The 27,723-nt window shown below is 44.3% G+C and overlaps 1 protein-coding gene across 10 annotated transcripts in view; it reads left to right on the forward strand.

Annotated features, from left to right (window-relative positions):
* The first annotated feature begins 24,152 nt into the window (after positions 1-24,152).
* Positions 24,153-27,723, forward strand: part of ADAM22 (ADAM metallopeptidase domain 22) — a 196,990-nt gene continuing 193,419 nt past the window's right edge. For all 10 annotated transcript variants that reach the window (XM_065586981.1, XM_065586984.1, XM_065586986.1 and 7 more), the window contains exons 1-2: positions 24,153-24,520; positions 24,930-25,090. In XM_065586981.1, coding sequence (XP_065443053.1) covers positions 24,442-24,520; positions 24,930-25,090 — 240 coding nt within the window. In that variant the 5' untranslated portion in view covers positions 24,153-24,441. The remainder of the gene's footprint in view (positions 24,521-24,929; positions 25,091-27,723) is intronic.

The raw sequence follows: 27,723 nt of genomic DNA on the forward strand, positions 1-27,723 counted from the left end.
GGGCTGTACAGGTGAACCAGTCACAGTTCCTTCTCCACTGCCTTGGCCTGAGACAGAGCTCTAGCATGTCTGCCTCATGCCTGCCTCAGCATGTTTTGTAATTGTTTTTAGATAGTATAGTGTTGTGTTGTTTGTTGTTAGTATAGAATTAGATAGCTGTCAGAGATTTCAGAGGTTTTTTTTCTTCCCCATTTTTCTGAGGAGCTTATTTGGTCTTGTGAGGCGGTGGACTAGGCCCTGAGCATCCCAGCTGGAGGCCTCAAGGCCTTTCCTCACTCTGCCCAAGAAAAGGGCAATAGAGAGGTCCTCTAACCTGCCTAAGCGGCTGTGTGGGAAGCAGTTGTCACTGAAATATCAGGTCCACCTAGCTGAGAGCCAATAACAGACAGACAGGGATAAGGAAGAGTTGCTTTATTCTGCAGAAGAAAGAGCTTTGCACCTTGGTACAAAAACTCTGTCTTACACACATTTTACAGATTCTTTATACACATTCAGACAAAGGCCCTTGCCGTGTTAAGACTTGATTGGTGGTTGCCAGAACCGAGCTTTTGCTATCTGATCAGTGAAAACCAGCTTGGGGCTAGTTCCCTCTGCCTTAAGGCAGAGGAGAGAAGACAGTTCAAAAGTTCAGGCTACTGTGTAGTGAGGTATCTGCTTCCCCCTAATGGCCGCTGGCTGCCATAACGGCTGCTAGCTGTTAAGGGTGGGGTCGCTGCTGACTATCACACAGTCAATCAGGGCCCAGCGGGGCAGTATAAAAAGAGCTGCAGAGCCAGAGCCAGTGCAGTTCCTTGCGAGAGCTGGAGGAGAGCGGATGGTGCTCCAGGCTGGCTGCTGGGACTCCACAAGGACAAGGCCCTGAGGTAAGGGTGAAGAATGTGCCGGAGCCACAGGGAAGTGGCCCAGGGAATTAGAGCAGCAGCGCAACTTAGTAGCTGCAAAAAGAACAGGAGTACTTGTGGCACCTTAGAGACTAACAAATTTATTAGAGCATAAGCTTTCATGGACTACAGCCCACTTCTTCATATGCATCCGAAGAAGTGGGCTGTAGTCCACGAAAGCTTATGCTCTAATAAATTTGTTAGTCTCTAAGGTGCCACAAGTACTCCTGTTCTTTTTGCGGATACAGACTAACACGGCTGCTACTCTGAAACTTAGTAGCTGTTGCTGTGTCCCTTTATCTATCTACAGAGTCCCTGGTCTGGGACCCCAAGTAATGGGTGAGCCCAGATCCTCCCCAAACCCCAGTTAGTCACTAGGGGAAGTGGCCTGGACTTCGAGGCACCCCAGAACGGGGACTGAACTGTAGTGGCCCAGCTGAAGAGCTGGGGCCAGAGAGGCCCTGAGAGGGCAAAGACATTGCTTCCAGGGAAGGAGCCCTACGGCACTGTTCTATTCCAGAGCAGGGACAAACTGAGAGAGACATTACAGGGGGCGATGAGAGAGGTCCCTGTTGGACTTGTACCCCGGAAGGGGTTTGCTTTGCTTTTAACAGATAGACAGTGTGTGACTAGCTGGAGGGCTAAGTCAGCGAAGACTACCACAAACGGGTGGAGAGAGAGAGCAGGTACACGCACTCGGCCAGAGGGCGCTCGTGAGAGGTGAATGTGATCCCATTACACTGGTACCAGAAGCGGGGATTGTTCGGACCATCCCCTGTAAACAAGGGGACCATGGAAGAGCTATTATCAGCTCTAGACCAGCGGGAGCTGCAAAACCCCAGAAAGCTGCCCAGCAACAGCACAGCAAAACCCTGGAGGGGCTTCAACAGCAGCAACTCCAGGGTCACCAGTCTCACGCTTGGCAGCCTCGGCAGCGTCCATCCAGGCCCAGCTACCGCAGATGCCGCGAAGGAAAGAGTTGGAAGACCTCACCGCAGAGCGGCAGGTACTGTAGGCAAGTGGGGCAGGTGAGATGGGTTTACCCTGATACAAGCCATGATTGTAAGGTCATACCAGTTGCCTTGAGTGCCACTGAGACCAGTGAAGGCCAGGCTGACCAAGACACCTGGCCACAAACGGTTGAGGCCCAGGCTATAGTGAAGGCAGAACAGAGGACCATTTAGACTCAGTTTAGGGCTTGGAAGGCTGCCCCAGGGACAATGTTTCCATTGTGAGGAAATGGGCCACATAAGAAGGTATTGCCCTGAAAAAAACTCTGTTGGGAAGGCAGTACTGGTATTATCATAGAGCCAGGCCTTCCCCAATTGGCAAACTTTGGTTAGACAAGGAAGCAGGACTGAGGCCCACGTGATAGAAATGGGAAAGCAGTTGTGGGGCTTGAACAACCCTTTTCCTGAAAGCAAGACTCAGCCTCCAGTCTCTGCCCTGAAGGGAGAGAACATGAGCAATATATCTAATGTGTCGCAGGAACTGTGGCAGGGCCTCAAGGTCTCCAGCAGATGGCCTCAGGGCCTAGTCCACCCCGTTACACACCTCCCTTTTCCCCCCTCCCCCTCCGGACAAGATTGAGGTGGTTCAAGCAGTGAAAGAGATGGCCGAGCAGCTGGGACAGACCAAGCAAGACACAGCTGACCTTCAGAAGGCGAAGCTGTTGCTGGTGGCTGAATTCAAAGAGTTGGCCAAGGAAAGAAAAATATCTCTGCCTAGGGAGAGAAACATTGGGTACACAAGAGACGATGGGCAGGAACCCTGTGAAGGAGATGAGCTGAATTGAAATCTGGAGGAAGAAGTCTCCAACCTAAAAGATAGACAGAAGGAGTTGGGTTCTGAATGCTGGAGACAGGCAGCACGATCAGTCAGGAGATGGAGTTCCAGTGGAACTGATGCATAGTGTGGATCTAAGCATCAGAACCCTGACTAGAGGGTGAGTAGGGATTTTTGTAGAGAAATTACAATAGTTCAAGGGAGAACACTAGATTTGTTTATAGGTAAGCTGATGACTCAAGGGTTTTCTTTAGACTAGACAATAGGAGCTGATCACTCTTGGCTATGGGTGGTGTTTTCTTCCAGGGAGCTCACAATGCAACTAGGCTGCTTCAGTATTTGGATATCAATTAAGGAGTCATTACTAGAATTGGTCTGGTAACTGCTGAGCTGGGTGTGTGTGCAGGCGTAGGTTCATTAGCATCTGGAGCAGAGATTCCCAGGATGCAGTGCTTCCCTGCTTTTTCTGGTCCCAGAATTCAGTGTGGTTCTCTGTTCTCCATTCTGTATGTAAATTGAGATGTCTTCCTGTCCCATCTTTCATGCAGATGAGGCTAGGGGAGTTGTCTTTGCTCTCCATTCTGTATGCTAATGGAGATCTCTTAATCTTGTCACCCTTGTCAGGAGGGGTCTAGGTGTGTCTCCCAACACCCTTCACTGCTCTCTGCAAGTTTTCTTTTTCTGATGGGTTTTGGTTTAAGCAGAGGCTGGGGGGGTGGTGTCTTTCATGAGTCTGGCTGGATACTGCACCCTGGCTCCCCAGGAACACAGAGGTGTCTGGTATCAGTTATGACAGGAGTATTGCCGGATCTGCAAGACCTTTTGGCCCTGCACCCAAAAGGAGAGGGATATTCGCCTCAAGGCTCTCCTGATAGAGTCCGCCTGACTTCCGAGCCTTCTACGCAGGCCGCACTGAGCGCCTTGGCCTCTGTGCGCAGTGCACCGCTGGCACCAGCCTCTTCCCGACACCTTTTGTGGTCGTTGGTACCAAAAAAGAGGGCTAAGAAGCACTCTCCGGCACCGAGCAAGAAGACCCAGGGGTCATCAAGCAAGGGACCCGGGCCTACCCACCAGCCTTCTCTGGAACCGTACAAGCATGCCTCCACGACTGAGGCTCCACCAACTCCTGGGACCGATATGGGACCCACAACCCTGCCTGCCCCATTGTCCGCCCAAGCCCAGGCACAGAGAGAGCACAGGTCTTCACCTGCCCCTATGATGTCTTAGACTGTTCCTGTGGCACCAAAGGCTCCCCGAGAGGGCAAGCCTGCTGTTAAGGCCCCTCAAAGGGCAGGGGAGTGCCGCCAGTCGCCGGACAAGAAGCGACGGTCTCCACTGCATGGAGGATCCCGAGGCATTTCCCAATCCCGTCGTTGGTGGCCCGGACCCTCCTCCTGGTTTCCTTGGCACTACTCTCCGGCACAGGGTTGACGCTCTCCATACTATGACCGGCATCGCTCACCCTTTCGCTGATCTACCTCTAGACATCGGTCCTGATCGCCCGCACCATGGGAACACTCCTCATCTTATTGCCAGTCTCCACGGCACCGGTCTGTCCGTCCCCTCTCATCCCCCACCCCACCCCCGGCACCAATACCCCTGACGCCAGCCCCCTCGGCACTGGGATTGCTCTTCTCCAGTACAGTCACCGGTCAGTTACGATCACCGGTAGCCTTGACCAGTAAACTGACTCAGGCATTGACAGCCCCTCCCTGGTTGCCGGAATGTGGTTCCTCTGGCACAGAGACCTAGTTCAGCCCATCGCCCCGGTCTCAGCAACCGGGATTGGGCACCGGAACCTGCTGCGCCGTCCACCGCACCGCAGTGGCAGCAAGGCCAGTGGCCAACAGAGTGACCATATTGGGGAGCATGGGGCGTTCTGGTTCTCCTTCAGATTCCTCCTTAAAACTGCTTTGCCATGATGCTTACAAAAAAACTTGACAGTGGTTAGGCTGCTGGTGTGCTGAGACCACTGCCTATCATGCTGATGAATATTGTCTCATTGTTTTCTTGTACTCCCCAACTGGTCTCTCTGTATCCATCTGTTGTCTCTTATCATATACTTAGATTGTAAGCACTTTGGGGCCAGAACTGTCTTTTTGTTCTGTGTTTATATAGTGCCTAGTCATGATCCATGAGTGGGGCTTCTAGGCACTATGATAATACGAATAATAAATAATACTAAAGTTCCCTTATTCTTGTGCTCTGAGACAGGGAGAACAGTAGCTCCCAATCTACCTTATCTATGCCATTCATTATTTTAGCTCCTTATACCATGTGTCTTCTTATTCATCTCCTTTCTGTGCTAAGCAGTCCCAGTTCTTTCAGTCTCTCTTCCAGGTCCAGAATCATTCTCATTACCCTTTTCTGAACACTCTCTAATTGTTCATTACCTTTTTTGAGATGGGGCGACCATTACTGCACACAGCATTCCAGATGAAACTGCATCCAGGGCCGGCTTTATGACCCGCGGGGCCCGACTGGAATAGTCGGTGGTGGTCCGGGGCTTTGGCAGCACTTCGGCGGCGGGAGGTCCGTTCCGGGTTTTACGCGGCACTGAAGGACCCCCGCCGCCAAAATGCCACCGAAGATCCCCGGAGCGGATCCCCCGCAGCCGAAACGCTGCCGAAGACTCCCGGAGCGGGGCCCCCTTAGGCATGGGGCCCGATTCCGGGAAATCAGGTGAATCAGCTTAAAGCCGGCCCTGGCTGCATCATTGACTTAACTTCAGAATGAATTATCTGCATAATTTGCTCTACGTTTAGATGACACTTTCAGGATGCATCCTGTTTAGGTAATATCCATATCCTGGACTAAATAACTTCTGAGATCAAAGTCTGAGATATACATTAGCCAAAAAACACCCTCCAGTTATATTTATAGGTTGAGCCTTGCATTTACTGGATATTATTGATATGAGATTACTGACCACCAAATAAAGCTTCATGAGTCCAGAATTTGAATGTTTCATAATATTTAGTTTTATAATTAGCTTTATCTGGTCAGAAATATACAGTGGTGTACTGGTAATGTTGTTAGCTATCAAAATGAACAGGAAAAACACAGTGAAAATTTCAAAAAACAATACCGCTAAAATTCTATGTTGTACCAGCAAAGTGCCTTAATGGATGTCTTTAATTTACTGAATAAATCATAGTTTAATATTGATTGCTTGAAATGTGTGTGTTTGTTAAAATGTGCATTAGACTTATTTTTAAGTTAAAAAGTCAATATTTTTCCTGTTTATATATGATATATTGCTATAAATGTTCTGTAATTGAACTAAACATTACGATTTATTTTTCTATAGTCTCCTTAAATAGAGTACCATAAAAAACTTTAGACACAGCAAAGCTGGAATGTTGAATCAAAACTTTTTTTTAAAATTACATGAATACCTTTCATTAATTTGAATCTTTTTAATATTTAAAAACTTGTATTAACAATGCAAGCTGAATGTTCTGCTTTATCAGCATTATACAGTATTAACTTCAACCAACTAAGGAACTTAAAAATTATAAATTTCAATTCAACAGAAACCGTTATACTAGGGTTTAAAAATATCATTCAATAAGGATGGACTTTTCAAAAATGGCTACGTAATTTAGGAGCCCAATTACTAGGGCGCTACCAAATTCATGGTCATAAGATTTTAAAAATCGTAAATTTCATCTCATCAGATATTTTAATCTGAAATTTCACGGTGTTGTAATTGTAGGGGTCCTGACCCAAAAAGGAGTGTGGGGGGAGAAGTCACAAGGTTATTGTAGGGAGGTTGCGGTATTGCTACTCTTACTTCTATGCTGCTGCAGGCAGCAGAGCTCCCTTCATAGCTGGGCAGCTGGAGAGTAGCGGCTGTTGGCTGGGAGCTCAGCTCTGAAGGCAGAGCCGCCACTAGCAGCAGCGCAGAAGTAAGGATGACATGGTATGGTATTGCCACCCTTACTTCTGTGGTGCTGCCTGCAGAGCTGGATCCTCAGTCAGCAGCCACCATTCTCCGGCTGTCCAGCTCTGAAGGCAGTGCAGAAGTAAGGGTGGCAATATCACGATCCTCATCAAATAACCTTGCGATCCCCCGGCTTTGTGAATTTCCCTTTTGGGTCAGGACCCCCAATTTGAGAAATGCTGGTCTCTCCCATGAAATCTGTATAGTATATGATAAAAGCACAAAAAAAAAAAAAAAACAGATTTCACAGGGGAAGACCAGATGTCACAGTCCATGACATGTTTTTCATGGCCATGAATTTGTTAGGGCCCTACCAATTACCATTAAAGGTCAATGGGACTTGTATTAAATTACTTAGGTTTTTGAAAAATCACATGTAAAGTTGTTGCTTTGGTTATTTCTGGTATTATTTACTTACTTATGCCTCTTTATTCCATGCAGAACTTAAGGCCTTCACCACTGCCTTCCATCTTTCGTGGTCTGTTGCTGCAGTCTTTGCTTTTTCCCTCATGTCATTTTAATAGCTTTCAGTTCAGCTTTTGTTGTGAATTTCCAAGTTGTCCTAGGGCTACTTCATTGCCTTTTGCCATGGGGATTCCAATCCAGCACCTCTCTTCTTATGCTGTTGGTTCTTTCCTTCATGTGTGTTCTAACCACCTCCATTTTCATTCCATAATTTCCAGTCATATTGGTCTCTGTTTCATCATCCTCCAAAGTTCTTAATTTGTGATTTTTTTTTTTCTGGCCATGATGAGGATTTGTCTAAGGCAGCTGTTTATAAAAAGTTGGAGTTTAAATAATAAAGTATTGATAGGTCTCCAAGTTTCAGCACCATACAGTAAGATAGATTTTACAAGGGTGTTAAATACTCGAAGTTCAGAGGGCAAGTTTGTGTCTCTGGATCAGTTTTAGGGTTGTGAAGACATGTCTGGCTTTCATTATTCTGGCTTTAATGTCTTCATCTGTTGCACCTGTTTTGCTTACAATGCGACCAAGTGAAGTGTTGGACCTCTTTTATGTCAATTCCAGAAAATGTTATTGGTGTTTCTTGTGTATTGTTTCTCATGGAATTAGTTTTCTCAATGTTGTTTTATGCCCTCCTAACTGTGCATTGGTCTGCAGATAATTTGTTTTAGCTTGCATATCTCTGTGAGTATGGGACAGCAGGTTGATGGCATCTGCAAAGTTCAGGTCTTCTTGCTTCTGTGTGGAAATCTACTGTATACCCCCTTGGCTATTCTGTGGTCTCTCTCATTACCCACTCAGTTACCACTAGGAAGACCATGGGTGATATAAGGCATCTTTGTAGTCTTAGTCAGTGTAAGCTACCGGGGCATGGGTGGCCTTCCTAGTGGGTGGAGCAGGACCTTGCCTGGTGATTGTGGTGGCAGTTTGGGTAACAACAAGGGAAGATCTAGGGAACAGACACTGGTCTAAGGCTGAATCTGGAGTCAGAGTCAAGGGGGCCAAGTTGAAGATCAGAACTGGAGTCAGAATCCAAAGTCTAAACTGAAGGATAAGTCAAAGTCCCAGTCATATCCGGGGGTTCAGAGCCAGGAGTCAAAGGGTAAGCCAGAGTCACAGTCCAGGATGTAACTAAGAGTCAAAGCCAGGAATCAGAATGGCACAGAGAGACTGGAGCTGGGAGTGAGGATTGGAAGCAGGAACCAGCAATGAGAGCAAGGTAAGCACAGCTGTGGGCATGGTATACACTCAGCAGCCGCTGTGATTGTGCTGCAAGGCTCAAGTAGCAGACCGCTGGCTCATCTGTCCAATCAGGAAGTGCAGCCATTTTGAAGGGACTTACTGGGCCCAGCTCAGCTTTCTGTGTTGCCTAGTAACCAGATCGTGGCCCTGACAGAAGCCCCTGCCATAGGTCTTTTTCTAGGAGCTGTTGGGCCTGGTTTGTCTGGGTATTGTTGGTGGAATTCTTGTAACACAGGGGCATGGATGTTTTTTACGGGCTCCCACTATCTCTCCTCTGGCCTGTACCCCTTCCAATCCATAAGGTACTGGAGCTTACCCCTTTTACCCATCAGGAATCAAGGATTTGGTGGACCTCCTACTCTTCCCTGTCCCTGGACCACTATGGGTGGTAATGGTGGATCCATCTGTGACAGGATCCCCGGGGTGAAGCCTGGGACTGTGGGACCACTGTGCCCCCTTAACTCTCCAGCCTGGGCTGTCTCTCACAATGCTTTGCTAGTGACAAGCAGCAAACCCCTCCAGGCACTGTTATCACTCAGCACAACTGTATGTGGAGTCCCACACCCAGCTTGATTGTATGAATGCTCCCAGAGCCACACATGAATCACAGAGAAAGGCACTAGCCGAATCCCACCCCAGCTCCCAGCCTTGTACCTCAGGAATATACCGTCTTGCACTGCTCAAGACGAGCAGTGTAAGTTGATTAATTGGTTCATCACTTCATCAATGGAAAGTGGATATACACCAGCCTTTGTAAACCTGAGCAGATTTACCACACACTTCAGGCAAACTCACCGGTAAAGATAAACAGTCAAACAAATTTATTGATTACAAAAGCGAGATTTTTAAGTGATTATAAGTGATGGGCAAAAAGTCAGAGTGGTTACCAAAATAAAATATAAGCACGCAGTCTAAACTCTCAACCCTATTAGACTGGGCAACATCTAGATTAAGCAGTTTTTCTCACCCCACTGGATATTGCAGTTCATAGTATGAAAGTTTCACCCTTGAAACCTGGGCCAGTCTTCTCTGTTGGAGTCTTCAGAGTGTCCTCCTTGCTTGCAGCATAGGTGAGGAGGAGGAGAAAAGGCCAAGCATGGGGCCCCTGTGTTCTGTTTTATACCCTTAGTCCATGTGCTTGGAGAACACAAGTCCAGGCATGTCTGGTGGACATTGCTGAGTCATCAGGCAAGGTTGAGCAATTCCCCTGGTGTGGCCTTATGTAAGTGAGTCATTGAATAGTAACTCCCTTGCTGGACAATGGCTATTGAGGGTGGTTCGACACCCGCCCAGGTGTTGGTTAGCTTCTTTGTCCGTGGGGATCAAATATCTGGGCAGTTCCCCAACTCACAGCATATTTTAGTGACAACCATACAACACAATCTCATAACTTCATATGCATTAATGATATACATATTCCGATAGAACGGTGGCTTTCAGCAGATCATAACCTTTCCCCTGATACCTCACATGGCATGCTTTGTGAAATATCACAATTATATATAAATAATTATTATGGGGGCTACAGGGGGCTCCCCCGACATATAGAATGTCACACCCTCCATCCAGAAAAGGGGTTGCTGACAAATGGCTTGAGAAGAGAGACATAGAAGACAGGGTGAATTTTAAGGGAGCTGGAGCTTGAAGGTCACTAGATTTATCTCCTGGTTGATCTGGAATGGGCTGAGGGACTTGTGGTTGAGCTTCGCAGAGGGATAGGTTGATTTCAAATTCTGCCTGGAAAGCCACACTTTATTGACTACGTTGAAGTCTGGGGCGGTTTGCCACTGTCAACCAGCATAGCTCTTATAGGATTCCTTGTCAGTGGCCAAATGCTTTGTGTACTCCTGATGAATTTGGTGGAGATGGAGGACTATGTTTATGGCTGCTGGTAGTCTTCTGTGGGTGAAACTAGGGGTGAAAAATGAAGTTTGCAAAGAACAGGCTCAGTTGATGGAGATATGAGTTGTGTTATTGTAGGCAAATTTTGCCAACAGTAAACAGTGGAGGTACTGTTCCAATGTCTGGCTGACCATTTTGGTCTGGCTGGCAGTCTGAGGGTGGTAAGCATTTGAAATGAGGTGCTTGGTGCCAGTACAGCAGGGGAATTCCTGTCAGACCCGGGAGATGAACTGGGTGCATCTGTCATGCACTCTGGAGTAGTTCATGACTGTGTACCAATCTCAGAGCAGACTGTCAAAAAGCAGGGCAGACAACCCAAACTGGTGGTATGTTCTATAATTAGATTTCACCAACCCAGTAACACGTGAATTCCTGGATCACTGTAAATCTTACCATGGAGTCACAAATAGTCCCCCTGGGCACTACAGTCTACCTTATCACCCAGGCAAGGTGGACTTAGTGATAAATGATCACTTACACCAAAAATCACAAAATATTCAGGTTGCTCCCAGCCCCAAGAGACTAGTCACTTACTCCAGATCAGCTTTTACCTTCAGTCTCACACACAGACAATGCTGGTAGCCAATCCTATAGTAAACTAACTAAGGATTTATTAACTAGGAAAGAGAAATGAGAGCATGTTTTACGGATTAAAGCAGACAACGTATAAGTACAAATGAGTCACAGTCTGTGGTTCCAAAAGGTGACAGTGATGTTGTAATCTGTCCACTAAATGTCTTTCAGGGGATCTCTGCTTTTTGTTTCTTAGCTCCAACCCTTGTAAGAATCCAAACAGCAGAGAGAGATCCAGTTTTTCCTTGTCTGGGATTTTTATGCCCTCCACTCCAGAGTACAAGCTGATGAAATGTATGGGTCTCTCTTTCCTGGAGAGAGTTAGGAATGCAATCAACAGGGCTTCTCTCCTTTGATTCTATGTAATATCCCATTTATCTTCAATGGGCCATTGTGTATACAGGACAAGCCTTTTACGTTAATTAATGCTTCTTTTCCTGTTTGGCGAGTTACACGATTACAAAGATTTACACGCCATGGGCTATTGAAGTTATAAATGAGATCAATACATGCAGCATCCTACAAGCATTTTGTGCCATTGGGATTGGGGCAGCTCCACAATGAAGTCCATCAAGAAGATGGAGCAAGAATGTGGAGGTGTGGAAAGGGGCTGGAGAAGGCCAACTGGTCTCATGCACAGCCTTTTAGTGCAAGTGCAAAGATCACATAGCCTAATACAGTCTTTAACATCTTTTCATAAGTTTGGCCACCAGAAATACCTGAAAATCAGATTCCTGATCTTAAACTGGCCAAAATGTCCTGCCATGAGGGAATCCTGGTACAAGCTGAATACTTTGAGTTGGAGCTCTCCTTCAGGGATGTAAAGGCAATCCCCTTTTAGATGGAAGTTTGACCTGGAGGAGGGCCCAGGGTTTTCCAGGGACTGGCAGTTTGGTACTAGAAATGGGTTGCTGAGGAGCAGAGAGTGGATAGCGATCATCAGAGGGTTAATGCCCATTCCTCTGATGAAGTGGATACAAACATCCTTCTCAACTTCATCTTGCTCATTCTTGAGGGACAAGGCATTTACCTTCCCATTTTTAGTCCCTGGGTGATAAGTAACTGTAAAATTGAATCTGGGTTAAAAAAAAAAGTGCCCAATGGCTATGGTGTTGGTTTAACTGTTGGGCTGGCTGTAGGTGCTCTGTTTTTTTGTAGTCCATCCAAACTTGGACAGTGGGGCTGGCCGCTCCAAGGAGGAACCACCACTCCTCAAAGGCCAGGAGTTTCTTCTCCCAAATATCATAGTTTTTTCCCTCGGTTGCCAAGAGAAAAAGGCATGGGGTGGAGTAGCTGGCGGAGTCCTGTTGTTATGCTCATACAAAGCACACAGGATCTTTATAGAGGAAGGTGAATACACAGCATTTATTGAGAATACCACAGTTAGCATATGCTTTTTTTACACACACACACACACACACACACACACACACACACACACACACACACAGAGAGAGAGAGAGTCCTGCAGTGGTGTTTATAGTTACCAGTCTGTTGTAACTCAAGTCAATCTAATGGCCAGTTAGATTGAGCACGAGTGTGGAGCTGGGTTCTGTCAGTCGCGATCTGATGCTCCGAGGCTTTGCAGGACTGAACCCAGAGTTCCATGGCAAAACACCCCAGCTTTATAGTTGTAAATTTCCATTTGAGTCCATGCATTTTGCAATGTCATCCTGTCATCATTAGTCCTTAAGTGGTGTTATCATTTGATGGTTATTGTCGGGCTTCCCATCGTTATCTCTTATTTGTTGTCTCGCCTTCGGGGGTGCCTGCCTCACCTCTGAGGTCATCAATGCTGCTAACATGTTTAACATCGGATACAATGGATGTTTTCTGATTGTCTCCTGGTCTTTCCAAGTCTCTCACTTCTTCTTAACCATCTGGACATTTGTGATGGCTTTCACACCTTAACTTTTTCTGATGCATGCATGCCTCATTCACACAAACAATCTCTTACAGAAACCTTCAAAGGTATACAGACAGCAGTATTGTATATTCAGCAGAATACATTGTAAATCAAGCCTTGCTAAATCTTATAACTAAAACAATTCACACTGGGGCTTCAGGCCCTCAACATTCCTCTAATCTTCTTAACATAGATACAATAGAGAATCCTGCCTTCCTAATTTGTAATACATATAGGAAACCGTAGTAGCTTTATGACTTATTCTAAAACAAAAGGGTGCCCATAATCACTCATAAGGATTGTTCTGGTCTGTCATTCCTTTCTGCTATTCAAAAGGGGTGGCTGACAGGATGAAATTAAATCATACATTAATTCTCATAGTACATTATAAAATCTAGCTCCTACACTGTTACTTGAGAAATGACTGTGCCCACAGCAAAGTCCAAGGCATCAATTCCAATGATGAAGCCCCGAGCACAGTCGGGGTGGGTTAGGATGGGGCAGATGTGAAGACCCTTTTAGGTTGTTAAACATAGCTTCCATATGAGTGGACCAGGCAAATTTGGTCCCCTTCTTAAGGAGGGACATTAAGAAGGTGACCAGGGTGGAAAACCCCTTAATTAATCACCTGTAAAAATTTGCAAAGCCCAGGAATCACTTTACCCCTTGCATATTTGTGTGTGTTTTCCACTCTGTGATCACTAGTACCTTGCTGGAGTCCACAGCAAAATCTGCCAGGGAGATGACATAACCCAGAAACTCCACCATTTCCATGTCAAGTTTGCATTTTTCAGGCTTTGGCTTAGTCAGAACCAACTCCCTGCCATCTAGAAGGATATGTACATAGTGGTCATGGAGCTCTTGATTTTCAGAGAAGATGAGAATGTCATCTAAATAGATTAACATGAACTGATCAAAGATATCCCTAAAGATATCATTCATAAAATGCTAGAAGGTTCGTAATGTGGGAGCTTTACAGAGGCCAAATGGCCGAAGAGTCAAAATAATCATACCTAGATCAGAATGCTGTGTTCCACTCATCCCCTGGCCAGAGTCTGCCAAAGTTATACGCTCCATGCAAGTCTAATTTCATGAAGGTCCAGGCTGACTGGAGTCTCTTCACAAGTTCATCATTAAGGAAAAGGGGATATCAGATGTGTGCCACGATTTGATTTAGTGCTTGGTAATCAGTGCATGGTTGGAGAGAGCCATCCTTCTTGGCTATGAAGAATATAGGGGTACCAACTGGGGAGGTGGAGGGACAAATAAATCCCTTCTGTGGGTGTTCCTCTAGATATTCCTGGAGGGCTTGCAGCTCTGGCTCAAGCGATGTCTACACTTACTGGTAGATTGGCACTGCTGCGATGGATGCAGCGGTATCGATTTAGCGGGTCTGCTGAAGACCTGCGAAATCGGTCGCAGAGCATTCTCTGGTCAGCTCCTTTACTCCAACTCCCTGAGAAGAGCAAGGTAAGTCGGCAGGAGAGCGTCTCCCGTTGACACAGCACGGTGTAGACACCATGATAAGTCAACCTAAACTGCATTGACTTCGGTTAAGTTATTCATGTAACTGGAGTAACGTAACTTAGGCCTTGTCTATGTTACTGCAGTAAGTCAACCTAAGAGAGAGCATAAATGCATCTGAAGGAAACCTCTGTTCCTGGGCAAAGTTCAATAGGGCACTGCAGTGGTGTGGTAGGAAGTCCACCACCTGTTTTTTGAATGCCTTGGCAAACTCCAGGTATTTGACAAGAATCTTAGGTGTGGCTTGGCCTGCTGCTTGCCTCTCCAAGAGTCTCAGGGGCTGGAGCACTCAAATTGTAAGTTGCATAACCATGGTTGGTCTACCTACTAGTGGTTGCAGTGGCTGTTCAGGTAATGACAAGCAAAGACCCGGGGATCAGGTGTTACCTGGGGTTATCAGAACCCTCAGCAGGGGCAACTTAACTATTTCACTCCAGGCAGTGTAAGGAGTAAATCAACAGGAACTCAGCGATTCTGTCTGATCAAGGAGTAATGCAAATAAACATGCTTTTGTCTAACACTGCAGTTTATTAGATTTAAGCACACACAGACATAAGCAATAGGTTTAGAACATCCCAGATATTTACGTATATTCTGAGATGGTATTGAGTAATCAAAGACAGGTCAGTGCTGGCCAAATGCCTCCCTGCCAGGGAGTAAAGATGTCAGGAAAAACGTCTCTCCCAGGATGGCTCCCGAGGACTGCTCCCAATTACACTCTATTAGCTAAACTTTTTGTAACTAACTTCTATTAAACACATAGATCGTAATGACCCTGTGATGGGTTGGATCACAGAAACCCCCTTGGGGCTGCCAACTGATGTGCCAAGACTACTACTGCTCCTGCTTTCCCTGCCAGCTTGGAACTCCAGAGCCCTGCCTAGTTGTGCCAGACATACTTGCCGGCCACAAACACAGATCCAGGTCTGAACCACATCCCACAAACTGCAAGCTTAACTGAAAGCAGCTTAAGAAGTGTTCCTGTCTTTAATACTCAGATGCCCAACTCCCAGTGGGGTCTAAACCCCAAATAAATCCGTTTTACCCTGTACTCAAATTGTTCGCCCTCTATAACACTGAGAGAGAGAGATGCACAGCTGTTTGCCCCCCTCCCTGTCCCCCACCTCCAGGTATCAATACATACTCTGAATTAAATAATAAGTAAAATGTGATTTTTATTAAATACAGAAAGTAGGATTTAAATGGTTCCAAGTACTAACAGACAGAACAAAGTGAATTACCAAGTAAAATAAAATAAAACACGCAAGTCTATGCCTAATACAGTAAGAAAACTGAATACAGATAAAACCTCACCCTCAGAGGTGTTCTAGTAAGCTTCCTTTTACAGACTAGTCTCCTTCTAGTCTGAGTCCAGCAATCACTCGCACCCCCTGTGGTTACTGTCCTTTGTTCCAGTTTCTTTCAGGTATCCTTTGGGGTGGAGCTGCTATCTCTTGAGCCAGCTGAAGACAAAATGGAAGGGTCTCCCAGGCATTTAAAAAGATTTTCTCTTGTGGGTGGATACTCCTCCCTCTCCCTGTGTAGAATTCCAGCTACAAGATGGAGTTTTGGAGTCACACGGGCAAGTCACATGTCCATGCATGACTCGGAACTTACAGGTAATAGCCATGGTTCACATGCTACCTTGAACGTCCTCATGTAGACTTCTTATGTGGATTGGAGCCTTCCAAGATCCTTTGTCCATTAAGTGCTTCTTGATTGGCACTTAACTTGCAAATTCCTTCCTAAAGAAGCTGACCAAATGCCTTACTAAGGATATTTAAAATCAAAGAAGTATACAGCCAATATTCATAACTTTGAATACAATAAAGACACATGCATACAAATAGGATGAATATATTCAGTAGATCATAACCTTTACATAGATATGTTACATGGCATATGTAGCATAAAACATATTCCAGTTATGTCATATATACATTCATAAGCATATTTCCATAAAGCCTTATGGGGTGCAATGTCAGAGACCCCTACTACATCAACACTTTTCCTAACTTTCAATAAACTGACTATCAGAGGCGTCTAGACTCAAGGCTGTCCATGCACATAATTTTGTTTCATTCTCAGTTATTTACTTTTTCTTCTCCTCCTCCCATACTGATTAGCAAAACTGCCAGTAGTTATGACCTTGCTTCTGAAAGCCTGTCTCCAAATTAACCCTTTTCTATGCAGTGATCTATTTAATTAATTCATAGTGGCAGAGTGCACATAATATGATTGCAATTAGCTTGATCACATTCTGATCTCAAATCCAGGGCAACACAGGTACTGTCCAATGGTGAAGCTGGAGTCAGGTTTGAGGGGCCAGGCCGAAAGTCAAAACCAGAGTCAGAAGCCTAAGTCTAAGCTGAAGTCGTAGACAGGGACATAGCCAAGAGTTGGAGCCAGAAATCAGAAGAGGATAGGTACAGGCTGGGGCATGGCTACGAGCAAGGCAGAAGCGGGGCTGGGAGCAAGGGCTGGAAGCAGGCTGGAGCAGGGTAAGCACCACGGTAGGTATGGTACACGCTAAGGAGCGGCTGTACTGCTCCTGCAGGGGGCAAGTAGGAGACTGCAGGCTCCTCTGCCCAATCAGGAAGTGCAACTGTTTGGAGGGGTCTTATTAGGCCCAGCTGAGCTTGCTGGGTTGCCTAGCAACCAGGCTGGGAGCCAGCTGTGCCTCAACAGTCAGTTTGCTGTTATGTATTACTTGGCATGTCATATTTACATAGAAATTCTGGATAATAATTGCAAATTTCTTGGAGATTCCATAGTGGTGTAGCAACGTCTGTAAGGCTGTTCTAGCTATTGTGTCAACGGCTTTTTGGAAATCTCTGAAATTCATGCAGAGTGTGACTGCTATTCGATTGACAGTTCTATGATCTGTACTGTTAGTATTTATCTATATATGGTTTCTCCTGTCTGAACTCTGCCTGTTCTTGTCATAGCCTTTAATCTACTGCTTAATTTAATCTGTCTAGGATAATGCATATACCAGTAAGTATTTTACTTGTTTTTACACTGAGGTCTCCTGTCTTCGGCAGTTTCTCTACGTGGCCATTTTCCCACTCATTTGATATTTTTTCTCTGCCAACCAGAATGTCTACAACTGCATTCTCTGAGTCCTCCTTAAGGAGCTCCAGCATATTGCATATTTAATCTTTTCTACGGTGTCAGTTATTTTGCTAGCCAGAAATTGTAACAGATCTCATTTTAGGTTTCCTGCTTTGGGGAGTTTTGCTATTGAGTTCTCTGGGAGCAGGATTGTGGCCCTACAATCCATTAGTTAAAGGGGCTTGAATATATTTATTACCAACATTAATTACTTGCATTAAACACTCAGTGCAAAGATAATGCAACTAACTTGTTGAATCCCAGATATATTCAGATGGTTAGAGTCAGAGTTGAGATTGCTTGCTGTTCAGTTCAACACCAGTAAACTGTATACCACAAAAGTTTCTATCAGGAATTATACTTAGATCTTAGAATATGCCAGTACTTTTCTTGATTTAGGTTGTTGTTTTTTTGTCTACTCATGTTGTTTGGACTGTGTAATTGTCATACTTTCTATGGGAGAAAGGAAGTAAAAAACTTAAAACATTATATCTGAAAAATGTTGAAATTAACCATTACTTGTAATTCATTCTAATTTCAAAACAACCTCCTCAATATCTGGAGTAAATCAATGGCTACTTTTATTTCTAAAAAATCACATTATTTACCTATTCTAGATTCCTCCATCAACCAGTGACATTTTTAACTTTAATATCTCTTGTTGTATATAGATAGTGCTGTGTGTGTTCTTCGTGTCTCAGGGGCTGTGGAGATGTTGCAGCTTGGGAAAGCATATATTAATACACGCTTATATAAAAATGGATTAGGATGAACTTTTCAACCTAGTAAAGAAAAAAACACCCAAGTGTGTGTGTGCTGGGCCAGCAGGACAATGGATAAAATACTAAGAATCAGCCTAACAAAGCTTGCGAAAATAGCTTTTGTGTGAGGGGACCCTTAGCTTGACACCTTCCTTCCCCTCACTGGGAGAAGTCCACATCAGTGTTCAACTATGAGATATAACAACTATTGTTTGCTCAGATGTGTAAATATTTCACACATATTTTTGAACAGCCTTGAAGAGCCTCAGCAACCAATGGGGCAACATAGGTAAATAAACATGGGAAATGTTTCCTGGCAGACTTCACAAATGACCCTGGGGGGTTAGCTGTAAAGAGGCACAATAGAGAGGAAGAGTTCTTTTTGGAGGATGAAACTTATCATGTCTTCCACTTTACACACCAGAAAAGGATGAGTACACATATACAGATGGGAGTTCTGTGGTTCCTTCAGTGACAGAGAATATGATTTAAAAGATTTCTTTAGCTTGTTTAAATCTCTACCATTAGATTGCTTAGCTAAGCATGAATTCTAATGTCTTATGCACTTCTGTTAAACACATTTTTATAAATATTCCTCTCTGCATTTGGTTTGTATCTCCAAATACTAAATATTATTCTTAAAGAGATTGTGTTTCATGGGACCTAAATTAAAGCTGAGGCCATAATTGGTCTACAAAGGGATTGTTGTGTGTATACAACCACCCCTGCCTCACCCCAATCCTTTGACCTTTCTCTGACAGAAACTAGACCAAGGGGTTTGTAGTAGTCACTATAAATGGCCCATGCTTTATGCTGGTGCTGGCTTGGTGAACCTATGCCATGTGATGTGGACAGTGGTAATGGTAGCTGAAGAAGAAAAACTATACTGGATCAGACTAATGGTCTATCTAGTCCTGTATCTAGTCTCTGCTGGTGATCAGTATCACATACTTTAAAGGGGATATTTGAAATAAGGTTCTTCTTAACCCCTATACATTGGAAGCATCAGGTTTTATAACATTCCAAACTATTTTTTAAATTCTTTCTATTGTATCTCTGGATGTCCTCATTATCCATAAAACTGTCTTTTTTTAATTCTACCACATACTTGGTCCCCATGATAGCTTGTGGATCTCTTACAAGGTAACTGTGCATTTTGTGAAAAGTAACCATGCACCTAGAGTGCATTCCCAGTGAATGTTCTTCCTTGCTTGTAGAGTATGAGCAGAGTCACCTGCTCAGTGCAAATATGTGGCCACACAACTTGCCACATAACATGCCTTTTACCCCCACCCCGTTGATGAAGAAATTTCCATGTACACCACACTGTCCACAATGTCTATTTTTGGCCATCTTTTGCTTGTCCAGCCATAGTTTTGCCTGCCCCCCTCCCAGTCTGCATATTATTCTGTTTTATTCCCATAAAAGGAAGTTCATTGAGTTTCCTTCACCAGATCCCTTATTGCCACCCTTAAAAAGACAGAGCAGGAGGTAGTGAGAATGCTATCAGCAGCACTGAACTGTGAGGAGCGATCATCTACTCAGAAGGCAAAAACCAGCTGCTAAGCTGCTTTATCTCCTTAGGTACTCTGCTGGAGGGGAGTCAGTGCAAGTCTGGCAGGCTGGGGTGCTTGGAAGAGGAGGTGGCAGAGGTGTCATGTCAGGTGTGGTTCCTAACCCTGGCTGGAGCCCAGCAATGTACCATTGATTTATATAATAGCATTATATTTTCTGACTCCTTCTTTATACAGCCTATCATTTTGTTTCATTTTCTGTCTACCAATGTATCATGAGCAGCAGTTTTTGTTGGAACTGTCCATAGTGACCACCTCTGGTCTTTTTCCTGAATGGTTACAGGTCATTTAAAACCCAGCAATATGTATGAGTATTTCAACTTAGTGTAATTATTATAGCTGCTCACTGCTGGACCCTAAGATACGAGTAGCATATGAGTACTGCAACCCCGGGGCAAGTTCTGAAGGCACTTCAGCTGCTAGGCTTTGTAGGTGACTTTACAGATTGCCTTGTAGGTGGTGGTGAGCTCTATTATTGGGGCCACTATGGTTGCCATGAAGGCCTGCAGGGATTCACTCCAAAACAAGAAAATATCACTCCCATCAACTCCCTCCCCATACACTGTTCCCCCTGGGGTTCCCTGGCTTCTGTTGAAGCCCGCTCTGCATGCAGTTCTGTGGGCTGTTCTCCCTGCATCCTGCTTCCCTGATGCTCCTCGTTTGCCATGCCACCACTGCCTACCCAAAGTGCCAGGTGACTTCCTGGGTCACAGTATTTTCATAGAGTTTCTGCCTCCTATCTGGCCAGAAGGTGATGTGCGGGGTGGACTCTGATCCCGATTCCACCCCCCACATGGACTTATCGGAGCCCAAATAAACATTTCTGACTTGAGCATTGAGCAACTAGTGATTGATTTGTATTTCATGAGGCCACACCTATATGGGTGGGCATCCAGGACTTTGAGAAGAATCATATTGGGCAGATGGAAGCATAGTGCCTGGCACAAAAACAATGTGCAGCTCAATCAGAGAGCCTAGGCAAATTTTGGTAAACGTTCTGTGACCAGTGTGGTAAACGTTCTTCCCGAATTGGTCTCTGGAGTCATGTATAAGACCCATTAGTACAAACTATGATTGTCAACATTGTCCTTGAAATAGAGGTGACTAACATCAGTTTTCTGTGTACTGGATTCATCACACTGTGCCTTCCAATGTTTATTACCTTGTGTTGGTATGACAGAGGTCCAATGGTGGTTCACTACTCTGTGAGAGGCCTGTCCTACTTACTACACCTAACACATTGTTGTCATGATATAAATCCAAATATATCATGGGAAATGTAATATACCATTGGAAAACTAATAACTCACTGATCATTAATATTCTTGCATGATGTATGTATGAGGTGTGTACAAAATGTTATAAATATGTCCTAGAATTATGTTCTTAAAATGTGTTTGGCACACAATGCATAAGTCCAGTTTGTCCTAGATGGAGGAATGTATATTTGCTGTCTAACCTTCCTCGTCATCAGGCAGAGACACTGAAGGTATATTTACATAAAGGGTGAACAAAGCTATCAACCTAGAGAGTTGTGGGAGATTGTTAAGAAACTATCTCAACAGGTGATGTCCACTCCCAGGAGGACTTCCTGTCTCTTGAAGGAGGATCAATGAACTTTGGGAAGACAGAATGGTGTCTTCTCCCCAGCAAGATAAAGAAGTGTTGTCTGGGCATCCATCACTTGAGAGGTTCAAGGGGCCAGAACTCTTGAAATCACAGAGCATTGGATCCTTCAACCAAGGGGTTCGAAGTCTCTGGAACTGAGTACGGTGAGAAACCTGCTTAGGCAAAGCTTGTAACTTGCTGGCATTAAGTATTAGTCTTTAGAAGAGTATTTTTTTAATTTTGTTTGTTTGAAGCCCTTTATATCTTCATTCCTGATCCTTGGTATCACTGAAACCTATGAATTTTTGTTTAATAAACTTGTTTGACTGTTACTATAAACCAATGCAGTGCTGTGATTGAAATGAGTGTTTGTCAACCCCCAGTTAAATTAATGAGCTGCGATGTATTGTCTATTTAAAGGCGCAACACATTTAATCACTTCTGTAAATGTTCAGTTAGAGGGCTAGACACTGCAGGGTGACAGTTTTTGGGGAAGTTCAAGATTGGAAAGGTTTTGGGGTCACTTCTCAAAAAGTAATAGTGGTGGAAGCCAGGGTATGACCTGCATGCTTGGCACCAGAGTTGTGGGGCAGGCAGTGACACAACGCCTTACTGGTCTGGGTTGAATCCCAAAGCGTCATAATCGGTCAATGCAATTTCATCTGCCACTGTGTTGCTTAGTCACCTAGCTTACTTAGGTCCCTCTGAATTTCCTGACAGTCTTCTCTTGACTAATCTCAATTTTGGGTCATTTTAAGGGTACCCCAACTGTCAGCCTTTTGCCAAGTTGGAAAGTGTTGGTTTTCTTTTTCTCATGCAGTTTCTAATCTTGTCAAGCTCTGAAAAATGGATCTGTTGAAGACTGTCAAATCACTTTGCAATAATTTAATACTTCCATACAATTCCTAGTGGGTGGGAATGTAGAATGAGTCACACATGTAGCGGCTGCTCTGCTGAGGAAAAATGATTTCCTGGGTATGCCAGGATTACAGTACGAGGAATTCTTTATACCTTTCAGTCTCACCCTGAGGTTCCTCACAGTACATTTGAATGTGAACAGTATTGTTCTGTATGCAATTTTAAAAATTCCCTGTGGGTGTTCTGCAGGAGGGGGAGTCCGCAGGGAGGAAAAGACAACAGACTAAAAGAGAGGAAAGGGGGCAGAACAGAAGGAAACAGGCATACTGAGAAGGGGGAAAATGCAGGGAATAGTTAAGGATGGGGATTCTTGAGGATGGGGGAGAAGCAGAAGGGAGACAATGGAGATAGTGATCCAGCACAGAGGTCCCACTAAACTCCACAAAAAGGGTCACCCATTCTTTACCTGTTTAGTGAGTACGGTTTATGGCATTTGTTTTCTCCTGATCGAGGATGTGATGCTGCACCCAATATTCTAGACCCCATATTCTTCACAGTCATATTATTATATGGTTATGACAATTATGATGCATTTTGTGCAAGATAAGTCATGTGAGGTGCCATTGAAAAGTTAAGATTTGCTGAATATGATTATCCCATTTGTACGCATGTATCATTTTTGTATCTGAAGTTCTGAATATTGACTATGTATCTGTATTTCAAATGTAGTTACACCTGGGTAATGCCCACTAGACAAGATGCTTTGAGTCTAGATAGCTGGTTGGGAAGAGTCTATTCAGGGCAATGAGCCATTAGGGAAAACAATAGGCCTTAGAAGAAGCTATCTCCTACCTGGTGAGCCTTCTTGAGAACCCTCCAGACAGCCTGTAAGTAATGGCTGCTATGACTCTACAAGGCTATGTGACCAGGCCACATGATTCTGGAGTCCATCTTGGGATGTCAGTATTTTTCCACAAACCGGTCTGGGAACCAAGTTTTGAAACAAAGGGTTCCCATCATATGCTAATGCTATATAAGGCAGGGAGTGACATCATCTTTGGTTCTTCACTCCCCACACAAGAAGACACCTGGAAACACCTGAGGAACAAAGACTGAACTAGGGGAAGTGCTGGACCTAGGCTAAAGTCTGTGTATGAAAGACCTGGGGATTCCAAGCTGTAAAGCAAGTGCAGCTTGTCCCTTAAGAATCTGCATCCCACCTGTCTCCTCAGCCAGGGTGAGGATTTGCTAGTTCATATCCTATCTTTCTAGTATCTTAGACTTAGTTCACATTTTATTTACTAAGTAATCTGCTTTGATCTATTTCCTATCACTTATAATCACTTAAAATCTAATTTATTTTATGTTTTAATCTAAACCAGTAAGCTTTGACTGGAGTGCTTGGGGAAAATCTCTGCTTGGTTACCACAAGTGTGCATTGTTCTTTTCACATTAAGGGAGAGGTGGACTGGGTATTAAACCCATAAACTGGCCAGATTTGACCAGGGCAGGATGGTACTGCTCTGGGGTCCTAGGCTGGGAAGCTGCTGTTTGAGAGCCTGTGTGTAAGTGCAGCGGGGTGTGTCCCTACTTGTGTGAATGCTGGTGAAAGTGCAGGCTGGAGGTCTTTGCAGCTTGTCACAGCAGCATAGTGTGAGAGGGAGCCCAGGCTGGTGGGTCAGAGGGCTCAGTGGTACCCCAGCTCCAGGTGGCACCCCAGGGGGACCCGTCAAAGAGGAATCTCAGCAACTGACACATTTTAAAGAAAATGCAAAGTGGCATGTCAATAATAATACAGGTGTCATGGAAACTAGAGATAAAAATAACCTACTAGATTGAGTGCACCCCTGCTGGGGCAAGTTTGTGCCTTATACTTTTTCCTCTAATGCTCTGACCAGTATAATTTTTAATGTCCTTAGTGCAGGGCTTTAATAACTACATTTCCCAGCTAACCTCACTCACTCATCTTCCCTCTCCAAAGTCCTGGAGAGCGATTTTTCAGGAAGCCTAGCTGGCTATTGATATAGTCTCTCTACTAGAGGGCTCTGAATGTGGATGAGGAGAGATGGGAGGAGCGTGAATTCACTTAAGCTACAGCAAACCACCCAATGCAGTAAAAGATCCTGAAGGCTAACGGAAGCCAGTAAAACACAATGCAGTACTGAGGAAGCAGCAGCAATGCACGGCTGGACATAGAACACACAGGACGGCGAGAGCGCAAAGCTGCTCAATATTGCACCATGCTGACCTGTCTCTGATAATTTCCAAGGCGGGTGGGTGGGGGGAACTGAAGGACACAGCCATGCAGCCGGCTGCTTACCTGCTCTCCTTGATGCTCTGTGCCTTGGGGACCTTCTTTCTGGTTCATTCCAGGCAGGCAGGTAAGTTACCACCGTTTACGATTGCCGCATGCAATGACCTTTAATTGGGGGCTTACCCTTTCCAATGGTAACTATGTGTCTGGCAGGTGCATGGTAGGAACCACACCGGTGCAATTAACACATCATGCAGCTGCTACGAACACGAGCTACATTTCATGTCTATGTGTTTGGAGGCGGGAGGCGGTGTGTGTAAGGGTACATTTTTTAAAAGGCCCCATTAAGATGGAGATCTTGCCCGCACCACATCGCTGTCTGTGCCCTGTGAGCTGTAAGCATGGCTCAGAGACACTATTCCCCCCTTCCACGCAGAGCGAGAGCGAGTGAGATGGGGGGTATTTGTAATTGTAGCGAGCACAGCTTAGCATAGCGTGGCCAGCTGGGTGATCGTGTGCATTTCTCCCTCCCCAAGGAGCCGCCTTGTTGACGGAGATGGAGAGAAGGGCTGAAAACCGATTTCTGGAGAGGCAGAATATCGTCCCCCTCCGCCTGATCCCCCGCCCGGAAGACGGCACCCAGACTGGGCACGGGGTGCTCAACACTCGGGTCAGCAGCCGCTCGGATCGGAAGCAGGTCAGGAGGGTGGCTGGGTTCTCGCGATCGGCTCGGGCTTTTTAAGTGGTGGGAGCTGGTGTAGAGAGCTGTTTGTGCTGCTACACCGGCAGCCGAGTATTTGGTGTCTTGTTGCCCCGGAGACGTGTCTTCGGTGAAATGGGCTCTTTCCAAATGCTAGTCATGTATGATGCTGCGCCATGCATAGAAATCACAGCAAAGGGGGAGGGGGCTTTGCAGTCGACCCACCAATGAGGTACACAGGATGCAGTTATCAACATTGCACTGATCATCCCAAAGCTCTCCTGCTGCTGAGAGTGACCCTCTCTGCCTTAGTCAATAGCAAGAAGGGGTGACGCTGGGTTAGCTCAGGTTATTCTTTTAAACCTATTTTAGGTGTGGGGAGGGTTTCATAGCTAAGTAGCCCCTTGGCTGAGGTACAGGCAATTGTAATAGACCAAATGATCCTTTACTGCATGTTCCCTGAGTGTGGCTGATCTATGAATGCCGGGAAGATGTGCGTCTTCCAACTTCCTGCATCAGTGACAGTCTGAAGTTAGGTAGATTCATTTGCTTTTAAGAATATGGGTGCATTTAACTCAGATTTTAAAAATAGGAAAGCTTTGTTTTACTCTGGAATGCCATGTTAGTACCTTTGTACAATCAGAACAGAATCACTTTCACAGAAAAAGTAAGAAATTGTGTTTAGAAAGGTGTTTGTAATCCAGACAGAGGAATGTACCAGGAGGGTACCAAGTACATCAGATAAAAGCAGTATTTACTTTAAAATGTTTTCTCACTGAGATGCATATCTCATTTCCTGTGGGTCCTAGGGGACAGTAACCCTACTGCAGCGCTATAAACATTAACCCAGAAATTGAAGGGATAGTTCCATTGCCTTTTTTATTTCTTTTCATTTAAAATGGTCCCTAGGTGCTTTTTTGGAGATGATTTCTAGCTTTTTGAATCTAATTGAGGATTTGTATAGAAAGGCTGGTTTTCTTTGCTTGTTTGTTTGTTTTTTAAATTCACCAAGAGGAAGAAAGAAATTTATTTGCAACAACTTTGCTGAAGAATTACTCACAGCAGTAAATTAGTGCAATGTCAGTTTTTGAATGCATTTTGTGCATTATGATTGTGTTTAATGAGCATGGACATACTTATTAAAATTGAAACAAAAATACAGTAATTGATAATATAAAAAAGTAAACTGATTGCAAGTGTTCACTGTTTAGGTACTAATGTGAAACCACTTATATATAAACTATGACTACAAAACTAATACTAATGGAAATAATTTTAGTCAATGTAAATCCAATTAAATATACTATGTGTTTTGATATGGATATCTTTTTACCTAATATTACAAAACGTTTCTCAGAACATATTGTCATGGACTAAGATCCTGGAATAATCATGCATTCTAGGTGACTGTTGCAATCCCAGATCCTGGTAGGCTTAATTTTCCATCCAAAATATATACATAGTGAATTTTTACATTCTTTGGTTTCTTCTTCTGACAAACTTTGAAGGAAGTTCTGGCAATTTGTGTTCTCTTTGTCTGATTCAATAATACATTGTTTCTTCATAGCACATTCAGTTACCTGTATGCATCATTTATTTTCATCCTATGTGAATTTCCTCGTGCTGAGACTATATTTATGACATGATATAGTACAATGTTTTCAGCAGTTTTAAATGCTTTCAAAATGTGTATAATTTAAAAAATCAAATAAATTGTGTCTTAGTATTTCAAAGTCACTTGTGGACCCCTGAAGTTTTTGAACCCTTCACATATGGCAACAGCACATGCCACATCTGTTACAAATATCTAAACTTGCAATCAAGTACAACATTACAGTTCAAAATAGTGGCCTGGATCTCTGCCTAAACTGGAGACTAACATGCCTCCTAGTTTCTTGAATAGTCTTTGTCTTTCCATACATATGATTTCAGATCTTTTATTTACCAACCTTGATGCTCCTGAAAAATTTGATGTCGCATTTCATCCATGTTTGACAAAGTCATTATGCAATGTTAATCTCATCCCTTTCACTCACAAGAGAAATATCTGTTGACTTAACAACATAAAAAGTTTAATTGTATTTTCAGCGTAGTTTCTACACTGAGGCAAGCTTTAAAAAATTATGTTAAGTGATCAATTTTCTTCCAACCATTGCTGATTGCTAAAATATCAGTGTGCAACTAGAAGCTTTCCTGCTTCATAAATAAGCCTCCTTCTGTGACCTGATCCACTCATTGTCCTTCCCATGGTATAGTAGCTGGCTGTTGCCCCATTGAAGGAGTCAGTAATTAGTAGTGATGGGAAGGGACGTTTGGAATATAAACAGACCAAAAACAATGCACTGATTTTATATAGTTTTCTTATAGAAGGATGAGTGCTTCTTAATTGAAAAGGGCATTGCACTGCCTCATCCCGGAGTTCTGAGTCATCTTGACAACATATGATCTGCAGCACTGTTACATTTGCTTAAAGAAAGCTTTGAAGAGCTGCCTGTTTGGAAAGTATTTTTGCAGCAGTATAAAGTCTGAAAAGTGTATTATTGCAGTTGGACAATTCAATATGCTGGCTATTACGGTGCAACATCCCACAATAAAACTTTACATTACTGCTGCCAAAACTCCTACCAAAA

The sequence above is a fragment of the Chrysemys picta genome, chromosome 2, assembly GCF_011386835.1.
Source record: "Chrysemys picta bellii isolate R12L10 chromosome 2, ASM1138683v2, whole genome shotgun sequence".
In the NCBI taxonomy this organism is placed as follows: Eukaryota; Metazoa; Chordata; order Testudines; family Emydidae; genus Chrysemys; species Chrysemys picta.